Here is a 16,554-nt window from a genome sequence, read left to right on the forward strand (position 1 = left end):
GTGTATTAACATGTTAGCTACCTTACTTTACGGCACAAAATGTTAATTGGTTCTTTTTCGATACAAATGTTCATCGATTCGATCAAAATTTACTTTTTTTTTCTAGCCTGAAAATAACGACGAATAGTAAAAACGTCGAGATTAGAAGGAACAGAAAATATCCATGGACCGTGCAGGTATCTCAATTTCCCGGGGTGCAGGCGTATAGGGCGCTTACGATATCTGGTATAAGCCTATCGGCGTAAAAGCTATTATTGTCGGTCACCCTTGGAGGGGTTGAAAAGGCGAAAGAGATCGGCGTCGGGGGTTGCAGGTCGTCGCCTTGCTGTGCTCAGATGCCTTCTAATGGCCTTAATGAAGTGTGTATGCACCGTGTGTATAGAGTTAGAACGCAACGACACTAATTTTTAAGCATAATCGTACACTCAGCTTCACAACGTGTGAACACGAGCGGTTCCCAAAACCGTCCGCGTCGCCGGAACGCGTTTCTGCGTCTTCGCGCGGAATTTTTTACACCGCGGGTGTCCACGAATGTTCCATTGAAGTTTTGGGAATACTTTGGCCAGGAACTTCCCTGTAATTGGCTGTTTTTTTCTTTTTTTCCTCCTTCTTTTTTTATTATTTGCCGCCTGCTCGAACGGCTTTGTTATTTTGTACGATTGTGTTCCATCTGTCAGTACGAATTTCGATCACGTGGAATTTGGTACATTTAAATCCTGACGAATACTAGTAATGGTAGTAGCAGGTGGTACTAATACATACATATACATATATAGAATAATAACAATATGAATAAATAATTATTAGCAATTAATTAATGTTGATACAATAGTAACTGCGCTGTAAAGACCAATAGTAGTAAATAGAGTATGAATGTGGTGCCGATGAGATACGGTGTACCTATGACGAGTCGTAGCTCGTAATATCTCTGGAAATGGAATGATTTTCCACAAGATAAAACGATAAACAATAGCTGTGCAATCGTATCACAACGGCTTCACGTTGCCTACAGTAAGCGCATCGTTTTGGTACAGCATCGTACACTATTATATCATAGTCCTATTTTCGAGTGGCTCGATGCTGCCTAACGAGTTGCAAATGTGAATACAATTTAAGCTTCGCGAAAGCTCGTGGGAACGAGAGGAAAAATCGTTGCACCTTTTCCGGGGAAATAAGGTAATTAAGTTGTGGGAGGAAACACAGGAAACCGGTTTATAATATGCTGTTCGTTACAGAACGAAAAGTAAAATAACTTTTAGATAGAATAATTGGATAGAATATTGGAATAATAATTAAAAAATCCGTTTCTCCCGACTGAAATGAAATTTGATCGGCAAGATTGATTTCAAATCTACGACTGACGTTGGAAGAAGAAATATTCTCCTCTTTGTTGCTTCGTATGGAAGCTTTGAATACAAAAGAACGTGGAAAAGGAAACGCGGAGAAGATAGAAATGGATATTTCCAAAGCACGAGAAACTCGAGGACCGTTCAGATTCCTCGAATTCAGGGCGAGTATCGAGTGTAAGTAGTACTCTATTGGGGAGAAGCGTCGGACAATAACGAAACGGGATAGGAATACACAGCGAGATAGAGAGACAAGTGATTTCAGGTTGCATGGAACGAAGTTTGCCCGTCGTTAATATTATGCGCGGTGATTTCGCGGAGGACAGGACAGTGCAATCAGTGGAAATCAGTTACTTAGCGTCTAGTGAGTCGTTGCGAGGAAAGAACAGGCGTTGAGAATAGGTAGTAATCTCGACGATGGAGGTTTATCACGGCAGATGGACTAATTGATGTCATTCAGGGTGTCATTAATGCTGGTGTTCTTGGACGTAGGTATCAGCGTAGCTAGTGATTTTCACAAGCGGAGAAATCTTTTCAGACCGTGCCATTTCTCCCGGCTTTCCGCTTCTCAAGAACAGAGGAAGAGAGCAGGGTGGAAAACGGGAAAAAGAAGACGGGGCGAAATAGAGATAGAGAGATATAGATAGAATAGAGGGCAGAAAGAGAGTAACGAAACAAACGTGTATGTGCTAGCGGAGAAAAGAGAGGGAGAGAACAACATAGTCGTGTTCGTGGGTGTCGAAGGCGGAAAAAGAGGGTGAGGGTGTAGGAGGGGATAGAAGTATGAAGTGAGCATATTACTATTGAGAATAAGTACCTGGCTTCGAGATGGTGGCTGTGCTCAGGGGAGAAGGTGGAAGGGGCTGAAGTAACGGCACACGGGGGTGGTACGTCGGGGGTACAAATGGGGTGGTACAATGGGCACTAATGGATCTCAAGCCGCCGCGAGAGGCGCTGCTTTTAATCTAATTGTCCTTCGTAGCCGTCGCGATCGCGATCAGTGGTATTCAACTCTGATCCCTCGTCCACGGCCCCTTAAAACATATGATTATACGCGGCGAGGAGAAAAAATATAAAAGGAGCCAAAAGAGGAGAAGATGAACCACGCTTCTGCTTCGCGGCGCGAACTTGTAATGCCGGCAATTAAATTCCAACGAATAATAAACGTTTATTAAATTCCTGTATAGACTGTTTTATTAAAAATTCATTACATTCGGAATATCCCAAGTTCAGACGGAGACCGAGCAATTCGCAATGTTTCACGCCGTCAATGTTTCGCGAAACACCGCCAACCATCGTGCATCGCACACGCAAAATGAAGTTTTTCCCGCACCCTTTGTTTCTCGTTTTATCCGTTTGTAGCTCCGTGATTCGTGCGCGACCGAAGAAAATATTGAGTAAAAATTTTCCACCGATTCGACGAATGTTTTGACAGAGGAACGAACGCAATTTCCAAAGGGGAAAGAATTTGCCCGCGACCTGGTCGCTTAACCACTGGCGACTATCGATACCTAAGTGCATATCGTATGGAGACAAGTATAGGTGTGAATGCTTACGAATCGACACGATGAATGAAAGCAGGGCGAAAGTAGACCCGAAGCGTTTCTTTCTCCTTCTAGAGGTTCCATTTAGCGAAACTTTACAGCATTATGCGACACGGTCGTTGAGCTAAAACGCAAGGGGAGAGGAATTTCGAAAGCGTGCGAAGCATGTTCTTTCTAATGTTGCGAATATAAAATGTCTGCAAAATATCACGAGTATCGCACACGATCGTTCCTCTTGCTACCACATTTTCAGCGTTTTTTCTCCTGAAATAGAGCTATAACAACATTTTGCGATCTTTAAGAATCTCGTGAAGAAATATTGTTCTTCTTGTCTCTTTGTTCCTCCCATTCCACCGTATGTTATATTTTAAGCATAAAAAAATTCTATTGATGTATGTTGTCAACAAAATTCCATTAAAACTTTTTTTTTTTTTTAACTAAACTCGGAAAATATAGTATATAAATTTCATAAACCAATCAGCGAATCGTAAACGTAATTCGTTTGACAAATAATTCTACCAATATTCTATTGCCTAACAAAAATGAAAGAAAACGAACAGAAACGAAAAAAGAAAGGAAAAGGGAGAAATAAAACTGAAATATCATAACAGGAAAGCTCGGTCAGGAAACAAACCGCAACGTTTCCCGCAAACCCGTGGCATTATCTGGTCGATCTTATCGAGACACGACGATGACGATCGTCCCGGCGCAGGTGGCGCAATAATTACTTCCCCTCGGTGCTTTTGCTCCCTCTACATCGACCACGGGCTCGTTCAATAACGATAACGATAATTGTCGCGCGGCAGTGTCGTCGCTACGCGCCTCGTCCTTACTGAAGATAAATTTCTGATAAGATGGATAAATTGGTTGGATTGTAATTGCCGTTGTGCGTGTTATACCCAGGATGAGCAATGTATACTACAGGCCAAGGCACGTGGGAAGGCGATCCGGTGAACAGAGCGAACGGGTGGTGCGATTAAATGCCACCGTCGATGTTTACAACGAAAGAGTCCGTGGGAATGGAGTCCGCCTCGCTTGCGTAGACGAGGGCGGAGACCGCAGACGCCAGCTGCCCGATTCAGAATTCAGGAAATTGTCGTAACAACGCCAATACCAAATCTTTTCATGATTAATGGTACGGAAGCGATTTTGTCGCGTGTAAACCACGTTAACCGTATTCTCGCAGAGGGAAAATTATATAAGAGACTAATTTTGGGTGAAAATACGTTCATTAGCTGCCATTTGTGCCGTTGTGCTTTTGATATTAACTTCGATCGAAAGGACAGAGGCGTTGAGCTTGAAAAAGATCGAGGTTACGTGATATTGGAATTGGATTAGTTGGCTTAATAGACAACCATATGTATTGATTCTTTCTCTAATGACGCAGCCTGAAAAGGTAGTTAGGCAAAGGATTGCAAAAATGACAAGTTGGTAAATCTTAGTAGTGTCATATATTTCTCTCGAGATAATTAATTAACTACATATTTACACGAAAGAAACTATACGTGATCTATATATTTATATAATGTATGTACGTTTGCGTATAGTACATGTATGTTACAAAACTTCATTGTCCGCCAGATGATCGTCTCTTGTATGGTTTCTAAGAAATTGGATCGTCCGAGAAAGTTCGCGTTCAGCGCAATTTAGTTAGTAAAATGTCGTGAACGATCCCACGGTTTTGGCAAAAATTACCATCAACGTCGTGTTCACGCGCTGAAGAGTACCAAAATCTAATAATTTCCGAAACCATACAATAATCCATAGGGCTATTCATTAACCAATACCTTCCATATTGCATTTATACGTGTACATCAGTAATCGTTACTCAAAAAAGATTGAAAAAGAACAAAGGTGATAAGATGTATCACGATTACAAATAAGAAAAAATACCCTGCATCGTCAAAAAACCGCCAGCGGTTTCAACATCAACACTTTCCGGCTCAAATTAAACGTCCGTATCGAATAACTTGACAGACTAGCTTGTTGCGTTTCGTTCGAAGCGGGTGATCGCACGAAATTCTTCCGGTTCCACCCCTGAGACCCTAACCATCGATACTCCACTGATTTCATCCTTCATTGTTTTACTATGAAGTCAAGGCATTCAACAACGTCCAATCCAGCTCTTGTTTCAGCGTCTTCTATTCTGCGTCATATTTACATCAGACCGCTGATAAATTTTCGAACTTGCACAGTTAATTATCCACTTTGCGTAGAACTTCCTCTGCCTTCACTCTGAGCACCTCCGCGCTTTGCCTTCTGATTTCATCGTCTGACGAAGCGGAATCCTCCTCCTTGTCATGCTTCGAACTGAGATTCTGCGGCAGACTCTGCATGCCTAAGTTCAGTGGATGTCCAGGTATGTGACTTCCAAGCGTGTGTCCATTAACGTTGTTGTGGTTGAGGGTCGAGGCCGGGTTCAAGCCGACCGGAAGAACAGTGTTCAGAGACGCCAGGTTTTGCGGAAGGGGTAGGCCAATATACTGAGACAGGATCGCGTGCAAGGGGGGCAGCTTTGGCGCGCTGGCCGGCCACGGCGGTGGGAACACCGGCGGGATGAACCAGGGAAAGGCACCCGCTGGTCCTGTCGATGGATCCGCACCTGGCACACCGCCGGCGGTTTGGAGCAGGCGGGCTTGAAGGGACAGCTCGTTGACACCTGCAATCATACCATTTTTGCAGGGATTTTAGTTCGTTGCGAAAGTTTTTTCGACCGCCACGGGGTTGCTCCGTTTTGGCCGCTGAGGAGAATTAGCATTTCGCGATCCAACTGCGTCTTTGTCTCGATCGTTTGTCCAGAATCAATTGGCCGTTCGTTAAGAGCAATGGCTCTGATCGTGGCGTTTATTCTATCTGCTGGTTTCTTTTCTTATTTCTGCTGTGTTTCGGTGTGATGGTTGTTAGATGTTCGCTAGTGACGTTAGATGAGAGGAAAATTCAGGAAGAGGAGGTCGTAGAGGAGAGAATCGAAGGAGAAACTTGCTTGTTCGGAAAGTTCTAAATGGTTTTTAAGAAAATTGAAAGGCAATGTATTTTCATAGACTGCACACTTTATCGCATGTTATGTGCTCATACAATCGAAAAATGTATGGTAACACATGTATTCGATAGCTTCATCGTTGAAAGAACTGGATGGAGACAAAAATAAATAAATACTATGCTATGTATAGCGAATAAAATTGATCATATTTTCTCATTGAAGAAGAAAACATTGTAGATTAAACCTAACATTTAGATAGTTGGTAAAAATTCGTGATAAAGGATCCTCTTCCAATCCTGTCAAATGCAATGCAGAACACATTCACCGTTAAAAACTCGACAAATTGTTTTAACAGATCGGGGGATGGGACATCTTGAACAGTCAATTAATTTTGGACAAAGCAGATCTGAAATTAGGTGTTTCGACTGAAGTAAAGATTTCATTGGTTTGTTTACCTAGAATCTTTAAAAAATTAACGAATGACTAAAATGATTAGATTATCCAAATTAAGATGGACGATCTATCGTTTTTCGAAACCAAAAATTTATCCGTTTCTTCCAGATAGCTGGCCGTAAAGTTTCACAGAGCACCAATCGGACCATTCATGAAAAATTAAACGATCAAGCTTCCGTCGCACGTTGTTCGCGTGTGGTAGCTACGATGGCCGACACTGAAATTAGATGTAATTGATGTTGATTGCATCTACCTTCCCTAACTTTCGCGACTCGTCTTTTCGCATATTAAATCGGCAGACCACGCTATTCTCCCGTATTGAAATAAAAAATCGAACGAGGAACAATTCTTAAAAGAGACGTGTACTCACCACTTTGTTCGACGTGCATAAAACTGGTGTCTCTGCCGAGCACTTTCTCCTTCTTACGCCATTTCGCACGCCGATTTTGAAACCAGACCTGCAATCATAAGAATAATAAATTTGATTTCATTTTAATACAACACTTGTAATGTATCGTAAAAACGTTTAATCGCCTGAATCATTTGAAATGTTTTATCTTAAAGTATTGCTTTGAATATAGATTTGCAAGGATTAATTATTCACCGATACAATATCATATCAGAAGAAAATATCGAAGTATTTATTTAGTATTTGACGATACTTGTCTTATAATTGAAGTTTATGTTAGTGGTGAAACTATATTATGTTACAGATACAATCTGTCTGTGTCGGATCGCAACCATAATCCATACGACGAGTATGAGGAGAAATTATAAAGATTGGTGAAACGAAATGGACACGGAAAATAAAATTATTAGAACCTACTCTGCATATGTAAATAGTGCAATTTTTCATTAGAAAATAGATAGGATGCAATCTTTTCATCCATTCCCTTTGCTCTGTATTAGGGGGGACGATCGTCGCGTAAAATCATCGAATTATTTCTTAGAAGAAAATACGCGCGAGCGACGCATGAGAACCCCAGGCGGCCGTATCAGAACCAGCCAACAAAAGCTTGCTCTCGAGGTTGATTAAGCTAATTGTTAACAATTATCCTGATTTCCTCCGTACTCCTGAGTGGTAGCAACCCCTGCCCTCGCACCTCGCCGCCCCTTCGAAAGCCCCCAGCACACCGTTACCGCTGGCCCCGTTGCCATATAAATGCTTTCGCTTTCCGCCTGGGTTGCTCTGATTTTTCGTGGCCACTGGCAGATTCCGCGAGAAGCAGACAGAGAACGAGGGAGAGATTGCATTTTACATCCTGCCTCCATTGTGCGGAAAATCCAGTGTTTTTCAGTCGACGACGTTCGTCGCCATTGATCCAATACGCGTAGATCGTTCGATGATATTTATTGCATCTGGATCGTAATTTCGAAGATGTTTGCTCGAAGATTTTTCATAATTCGTTCCTGAATGATTAGACACACGCGGTTCGAACCAATTCGAAATTATTAGACAGACATGATACAGATTGGAAAAGGATTGTAATTAACGTGTGTGTAACGTTGGAAATTACCGAGAATATTTCGAAATAGAAATTAGGAATATCGTTGATAGAAACTGGAAATCAAGGAAAGTTTTGAAAGTGACTTGGAACGTTCAGTTGAACGGAGGAGGAGCTTGGAGGAAGGGAAAGAGGCGAACGTCGCGAGGCTGGAGAAGGAAATTCAATTGCCTAATTGCTGTTAATTATTTAATCGCTCCTGAATACCCCGCTAACGCCTAAGTGCTCGCAAACCTTGCAGCGCGTCGTTTAACCGACCCAGCGCGAACCCGAAAGTTTGAATCCCCCCATCTACGGTCCGTACAATCTCGGTGTAACGTTTCCACCGCCGTCTCTACCGCAAATTTCCTGTCGACGCTCTCTCTTACTTGTTGAAAGCACCAGAGCCAACATTTTTCCTATGACCTTCGAAATTCCATCTATTACGACCTTCTAATATAGTGTTACAAAATAGTAGATATAAAAAGAACGCTCAACCTGTTAACCGGCTTATTTATTACGTAAAAATGAACTTGAAAATGAATAAAGACAGATTGACTTTATGATATAATTTGTTTTTGACAGAAATAAAATGACGCGTAAAAAACAAGAATTATTTAAATACCTAATTTGAAATTTGCATGTCCACAAAATTAGCAACCCTAACGGTAAATTAATTTCTCTTCTTTGGGTAACAAATGAAATTTTACTGGATGTGAATAGTTCAGTAATGTATTTACTCTGTTGTAATGTATGTATTTCATATTTAATACGAAAAAGTAATTTGCTCATCGTAATATACTTACAATGAAATAAGCACTAAATGAACATGGATATCACTATTACGGTGTTTCCATGATCGAACAAAATTTTGGTTACGAAGAGGATAATTCCTGCTGTTTCGCACGTCTCTCGAGACGCGGAGCGTCTTTTGTTCTAACTACGATTAAAAAATCTCTTTGAATCGATAAACAAACAGCGTAACAAAAAAGCGAAAGCTAGAAGGCTCGACGCGACGCGTCTGTTACGCGGGGAATGGGAAGCGGGGCAGAAACGATTCGCGATTCCATTACCATCCAGGCCGATCGACGATCGAACACGATACATCGGCCGGCCATTAATACCGAAAAATGGGTAATTTCGCATCTGGAATTGAGGGCGGCGTGGGAGGAGGAGTAGCGGAGGATTTCCTAGATTGAAATAAAGTGGCCGTGGCACCACTGCGCCGCGGCGGATCATTTAGCGGTTTTGTCGAGCGACGGCCAATTGCCGGCATTGTCGCTTGGCTGTACCACAATGGGCCAATCGGAATGCTCTCTGTCTCTTTTCAACTGCACGCCACCCTTCGACGACGGCACCATCCACGACCCTTCTCTATACTCTACATATACACACACACATATATATATCTACTATCTATATATGTATATATATATATATCTATATATACACACACACACATATATATATACACAGTGCTCTTTCTTACTCTCTTCTTCTCTCTTTCGTGATCAATCCCTTCTTCCGTCCCGCTTCAATTCACTGTTTCATTCTAGCTAAGAAGCTCCACTGTTCGTCTCCTTGTTGCACGTACGAGCGAGGGTGCCATGATGGTTACGCTAATCGTGTAACCGATTTCCATCCATGGAAAAGTCATAATTTATGGGAGCGTCGCCAATACTTCAGTTCAACCCCTCTTCTAGTCTCCATCGCCGACGACATCGTCGTGTGCCGATTCTACGTCACGTAATTCGGACTCGTTTCGTGAATGATCGAGTGATAATGTTGGTGAACCCTAGGGCTGATATTTATTTGGGTTCGTGATCAAATTAACGTGGTCAAAAGATTCCCAGCCGAGGACCTTTTTCGGAGGGAAAGAATATTGTAGAATACGGAGAAATTAAAGAATACATCGATATCGAAAACGAAGTTTTCTCTGTCAATTTTTAGAATCGACATTTAATCAACCTAACGTGAACGACGAAGTCATAAGGAAACGCGTTGGATAATTATGTCGAGGTTATTTCTTTGAACCTTCAAACCGGTTAAACAATTTGAATCGTTTGAAAATTATAATTGCGCATCTAAATCTCTTTCCCTTCTTTCTCGTCTATCTTTTTTTCGTTTTTCACTTCTTCGTTCTTTTCTTCTTTTTTTTAGTTCATAAATTCAGTTTCTTTTCGCTCCCCTTTTTTATTTTTATTTTTTGTTTTCACTGACGTCAAAATATGTGCAGGTGGTGCTCTCTCACAGCCGTTAAAAGGCACGGCTGGAAAATAATTTCAAAGCAGATTACGACCCCGTACGCTCTTTACCGTTCGACTGGCTCGTATAAAATTAATCCCTGTAGCATGAGTATGGTTTGGCGCGTCTTTCGCGAAATTACAGACGTCGAAGAGAAGCGGCAGATTTTCGGTACAATAGTATGTAATTAGTTGAGAGGCCGGCGCTGAAGTTGCGGCTCATTCACCAACGGCTTTCGTTCGAATATCAAGCTTGAAAAGCTTGCGGTGCGCATACACAGTTTTAAAGACAATTTCGAACATCTTGGCTAGTATAATTTTATCGAGCCGTGGCTAACGTTGAAAGAAATATCCTACGACGCACATTCAACAAATTCTTTCTTCGATCACGAAAATTACTTTGTGCGTAAATAGATTTAATATAAATGCAAGAATACAGCTCTGGAGTCGTTAAAGAATTGTACATATAAAATTTAAATTTCTTAAAAAATGTATGGTTTGCTATGATACGCTACCTACGTTTTCGTACTGTACAGTGGGCAAGTTAAATAATATATATATGCTTAATAATTTATAGCTGAGAATCTTTTATAAGACAGAATAGCGAATTAAATAAATTGTGTCAGATGTTTTGGTACTAATTTTATAATATCAGCTATTTTTGCATTTAATTAAAAAATATTTACTTATCATAGTCCCCCTTTTCGGAAGTTAAGCTATCAGCAATGAATAATGAAAGTAATCAGCTTCGATTAAATAATTGAACTCACCTGCACCCTAGCTTCGGAAAGGTCTAACCTCATCGCGAGTTCTTCTCTGGTGAACACATCTGGATACTGTGTGTTTCCAAAGGCCTTCTCGAGCTCGTGCAGCTGGTACGTGGTAAACGTAGTGCGGGACCTTCGAACCTTGCGTGGCCGATCCGATTCTCCTAGATTTAACCGGTCCGACTCTCCTAGATTTAAAGGGTCGTGCAGGCCATCGTTTATCTGATGATCACTCAGATGACCGAGTTCTGTATCTCCGGCATCACCAATGGCATCGGACGACGTCGCGTGATCTGCAAACAAGAACGAAAAGACTAATTCACTTCGAGTTCGGATCATTCAACGAATTGAGACGTTCCTTTTCCTACAATTCTTTATGCGTCATTCGACTAAACCATTGCTATTAGAAACTAAATTTATTTTCTGATTGGCTAAAATCAAATACATCGAAATACTACTGAAGATCTTTTATATTTTTACTTTCTGAGCTTAAAGTACACGATATTTCCTTCTTCTTGCATTATTGTATTATAATATCTTGTAGTATACATCACAGTTTAATTATTCCATACAAATCGGAGATTGAATTACAAAGTGTAGAAGCTTAACTGATTCAAATAACTCTACCTTATCATCATTGCGGTGTTAAGCGACGATATTGGTCTTTAAATCGTTAACGTCTAGATTCATCGCGAGGTATAGTGAAATAGAGACATCAACCGATGGCTGGTGTTAAAGGGCCAGGGATCGTATTGAAGTCCGGATAGATACGCGTATCAAACGGTAGCGCGGGCCTTCGATACTTGAGCGGAAGAGAGGATCGGGGCGATTAAGCTAAATCGTCAGCGCTGCCAAAACGAAATTGACGTTCAGTTGATATACACAAGCGACGAGAAACAGCGAGGAGCACAGCGTGAACACTGGCGCGAGAGGAGGTGGAGGGGAGTGTGCGAGGGACAGAGAAGGGTTGGAGATGCTGCGGGGTCGGTGTGGGTGCAATTTCATTTTTAAGCCGCGCAACGACTGGACGCCGATATACGCCCGATACGCCGATCATGTCCGATCGGCGGATTTGCCAATTTTAAGCCTCACCCGGCGCTTCATTTTTTGTACATCCGCCTATATATGAAATATAACGCATCGATGCGAACCTGTACATTATACGTACACGCTCGATAGTACTTAAAAACCGTTGCCGTCAGTGATTAGCAAATATCACGAGTGCATGTCGTACACCGGTGCCCCCCGCTCGTTCGAACCCCCCTTACGATGCAACAACCCCTTGCACGTAGCGAACGCGTATCACACGCGCCCGTTTCTCTGACCCTTCCTTCTCCCTCTATCTAACTTTTATTGCCCCTGTCGCCTTTTTCACTCGCTCTCTTCTTCCGTCTCTATTTGTGTCTGCTTTGTCGTCTTTTCTATGAACATTTACGTCGACCGAGTTTAAAGAGCTCATTAGAGTATACTACAAGCAGAATGTAGTATGATATTTTTTTGTAGACTGTTCCGCAGCGGGAAAGATGCTTATGATCTCTTTAAAAGCGCGTGTTGATAATACTTTAGGTGTTTATTGACAAGAAAAAATTGTCGAGTGAAATTGTATCGGCTCTTTATCATGCAGTTAGGATTTTACTTGCTTGGTGAAGATAGAACATATTTATAAAACGAGACTTGTGTCCCATCAGTTTCAAGTTGCGTTATTTGTAAAATTTTCTTCTGAAATTTCATTCGCCTTATTACTAAACTAGTCATGCGATACGTAAAAGAATTTATTATAACCTGTAACCTGTAAAATTTCATTGATAACATTGATTCAATCGTGCAAGACTATAGAGTTATAGGAACGACCACGAGTAGAAATAGTGTCCTCTGTAACGTGTTTTAATCTAGAAAATCCTAGGTTCATTAGCGGAATCTATCTAATTAGACAGGGCGACGCTTTTGATCTCATCAACATCGACCACGAAATTAGATAACAACGCGATAACGACCACCGCAGGTAACTTACAAAGTTCCAATATCAGTATCTCATCCTTGTGCGCCGCTTCCATCATCCTCTTACACACGTTTGCTTGAACTAATTAGAAGCGCATTTACTACTCGTGCGTAATAACGCTAATCCTACTTTTCGGTGCCGCTCTAACTGCCAGTTGTTATAAATTGCGAACGAAGCGAATTGTTCGAACTGGCACGCATGTCGACTCTCTTTCTCCCTATGCTGACAAAGAGATAAAGATACGAGGAAGAGAGAAAGGAGTGATACGTGCGTGCATATGTGTGTGCTTGTGCGCGTAATCGCACTAACATTTACGCAAATAACGTACGGATAATCCACAGTGAATAGAGAGATTTTTATGTTTTCATGCTAGGGGTACAATGGGGCACCCACTTGATGCCTAACTCTCCGCTGCTTTTTATTAAATCTGCGACCGACCGATAGGGGTTGAGTCGGAGAGGGTGGCCCGGAAAGGCAGTTCGCGGCGCGAAATTAAAGATTTATTTACCGTGTTACGCTGACCACATGCCTCGATATATCTTTTTCATCGATACCAGCTCCTCAAATTTATCCTTTAATCGAAATCTTTCTAAGCTCGCATCGAGGAAACGTTCAACGTAATATGGAAGACTGAGGTTTGGAATCTAGGATCTTTGCTGCACTTCATTTCGATAATACGAACCTATTCGCCAAACATGTACAATAAGATTCAGTAAAGAAAATTCAGTAATATAGAAGATTGAATTTGTTGGTTCGGAAAGCTACCTAAACTTCGATTGATGTTTTTATCAAATGAAGAAATATTATAGCTGTGTATATGAAACGCACAAACTAGGCCAAAAGCAATAAACCAGAGAGAACGATTTCGTCCCTGTAAATCACTGTATCAAAGGAAGGAAAACGAAATTCTCCGATTATTTTCCATTTCTCGACGAATCTAGATTCTGTTGATCCATGAACCGAGAACGTGTCGATCTGTAGGTGATACTCGGCGAACCGTATCAATGGACACTCGATGCACGGGTATTGTCAGACGCATTAATTATGTTAGACGACTGTACGATCGAAATCCGCAAACACATCCTGATTTCTGCACGCCACAATCGGGACGGGCCAATAATCGGTCCACCTGTATACAGTGATCATCGACTGTATTCCTACTTGTGTACTCGCATGTATCATGAAACATACGTAAGCACGTAAACCAATTCGTAATGTATGGAAATTTGATCAAGCAGGAATCGTCGTAATTAACGACTACCTGAGAAAGAAAAATGAAAAGAAATTGTCTGTATAGAAATGTACATAGCTTTCCTTTGTATTTAGTAAATCCCTAAACGTTGCAGATAACGAGTTCAGGATAGCTCATACCCCACGTCTTGCTGAACAAGATATATTTCGCTAGAACGGATTACACAAGGTCCGGCTTTACGTTGAAAATCTAATAAAATCCTTAAGAGGGTTTACGGGTAATACGTTCACCGCTAAACTGGTCGGGATAATCCTTTACGGAGCAAAAAATCACCGTACCACGAGTATCTTCGCGGAAATTTAATAAGTGTAGCTTTACGCGAGGTTGATTAATCTTCTATGTGTGTCAGTGGCTACGTATCGGTATGAAATACGAATCTACGATTTTTCTACGAAGATTCACGTGACTACTGGTACACTGGCAGAACAGTTTTCCCTTATTCCGTTAATCGCTTTATACTTTCATAATTGAAGAAGAGAAAACCCCTTCTTTGTAACGTGTTAATAGTCACATCGTGTTTTAAAGCGTCTTTTGATGTCGTGTCGTGGCGCAGTTATATAACGTCCTGACTCGTGTATAGAAATGACTCTCCATAATTTATCGCGAAACAGCGAAAGCAGCACGTGGCGCGAAGTAGGAATTAACAATATTATACGTAATCGTGATTTTTTCTTGAGAAATTCATTGTTGGATATGTTTTGATGAAATAATTGCGTGTTCGTGCGTTTGCACGGGGAGCTCCCACGTAAAATGGCCTCGCAAACAAACGTGCACATGCAGCGGTGCTGGGTCGTTCGCGTGCTGTAAGTCACGTTGTAAATTTACATCGCGCTGATCGTCGCTATAGATTCGAACTTCGACCTAATTAGCCTTTTTACGCTTACGGCAATTAAAGTTACGTACGCGTAACGAAGCGGAGAAGCTGAGAAACTGGAATTTTTCCTAACACGATGATTAACGTGCGTATTACGTAGATTAGAGAAAAACGCAAACTATAGGCAGAAAACTACATAGAAGATCGATCGGTCGATCGATGTTAACGATTTTAAAAATCGGTAAAACGCCATTTGCTAAATTGCCATACAATTACGTCGGCCTATCTGATGCGGCTGGTCGATGGGTTAAGATAGATAACCCACTTTGTTTTAGTTAGAAGGAAACTTTTTATCGCAATCGTGACCAGATCGATGCGGCAGTAATAAAATGTTGGTAAATGAGACCTTAGTTTACTTAACGATATTAGATACTAGATAATAATACAATATTGCTCGGCGAGTTTGTGGAAGCCGCGCGGGTGTTTCGCGACGAGTAAATAGAAACTAACAGGCCCGGACCGTCTCATTTTCAACGTTATAGCTATTTTGTTTGGAATAATTACTGTCTAAATAAGTTAAAATGTGATAAACGAGACGAGAACGATAGGGTATTTTCGAATGGATTCGTTAACTGAACTCGCACAACCCGACGACAACGATCTGACGATCCTAAATGCAACGATCGACGACGTTAACTTCATTTTTATTCGCCACTTTCTTTTACGTGATTATAGGAGATACACGAAGAAAAATAAAGATCTTACCTTCGTCCTTGCCGTGTCCTAATATCTGATCGATGCTGTACACGTTCCTCTTTTGATTATAAGTTTGCGCCATTCTTCTTCGCGGCAGCGTCGCCGGAAATTGCAGTTGAAATCGCAAGCCAAATAGCTATCGGATGCAGCGTTCGGTACACGATAGTTCACTGACGACAGATCCTCTCTTATCGGGTATACCCGATCAAGAAAATCGTATTTCCCGCTGTTGATTTGCAGATAGATGGAGCTTCGTGGGAGAACGTTCTTTTTGGCGCGAGTGAGAGAAAAGGGAAATACACGTTGAGAAAAAATACGCGCGTGTAAGGTAACTGAACGATGAAACGAAGAATCGAAGGAGGATAGAGAAATGGATAGAGAAAAGGAAAGAGGAAGACGACGGAGCGTCGGTAGTTCCACGCGACTCTGACTTCGAAAAGAAAATGCGCCAAACGACGGCGCACCACGAACTGGCTCGTCGGACATGAAAGCAGCCCTTAATATCCCATACAGTCGCCCCACCGCGCATCCCCTAACACCGCCATATTAGCCTCCCCGCCAATGAGGGCGCACGCTTCTCACCCAAAGCCACCCCGTACTCGGGGCTTGAATGAGACCTGGGCGGGGAATATTTTGCCCTTTCCGCGTAAATCCCCGGATTTTTTTCCACCTCCTCTTCTACCCCCTCCCTATTCGAATCTTCCTCCTTCAATCCGATCCTCTCTCACTCTGTGTCCATCTTCGTTCATCGTGCCCTCATCCCGTATATTCATCCCTTTATCTGTCTTTCCAATCAACCTTTCTCCCTCGCGCCGTTTCGTATTCGATCCATTGCCTCGATATTTTCTTCCTCTTCCTTGAGAATGTGAGATTATTTACCGCGTTCTTCGGATGTACACGAATCTCTGTAATCGCA

The 16,554-nt window shown here is 41.8% G+C and overlaps 1 protein-coding gene across 1 annotated transcript; it reads right to left on the bottom strand.

The window, feature by feature from the left end:
- Nucleotides 1-4,399: 4,399 nt before the first annotated feature.
- hbn (aristaless related homeobox homeobrain) lies at nt 4,400-16,086 on the bottom strand. Its single transcript, XM_033336900.2, has 4 exons — nt 15,648-16,086; nt 10,821-11,110; nt 6,694-6,781; nt 4,400-5,549 (listed from the first exon to the last, which is right to left on the bottom strand). The coding sequence occupies exons 1-4, from the start codon at nt 15,718-15,720 to the stop codon at nt 5,086-5,088; spliced, it is 915 nt and encodes a 304-aa protein (XP_033192791.1). The 5' UTR covers nt 15,721-16,086; the 3' UTR covers nt 4,400-5,085.
- Nucleotides 16,087-16,554: the final 468 nt, after the last annotated feature.

This window comes from Bombus vancouverensis, chromosome 7, assembly GCF_051014615.1.
Source record: "Bombus vancouverensis nearcticus chromosome 7, iyBomVanc1_principal, whole genome shotgun sequence".
NCBI classification, from domain to species: domain Eukaryota; kingdom Metazoa; phylum Arthropoda; class Insecta; order Hymenoptera; family Apidae; genus Bombus; species Bombus vancouverensis.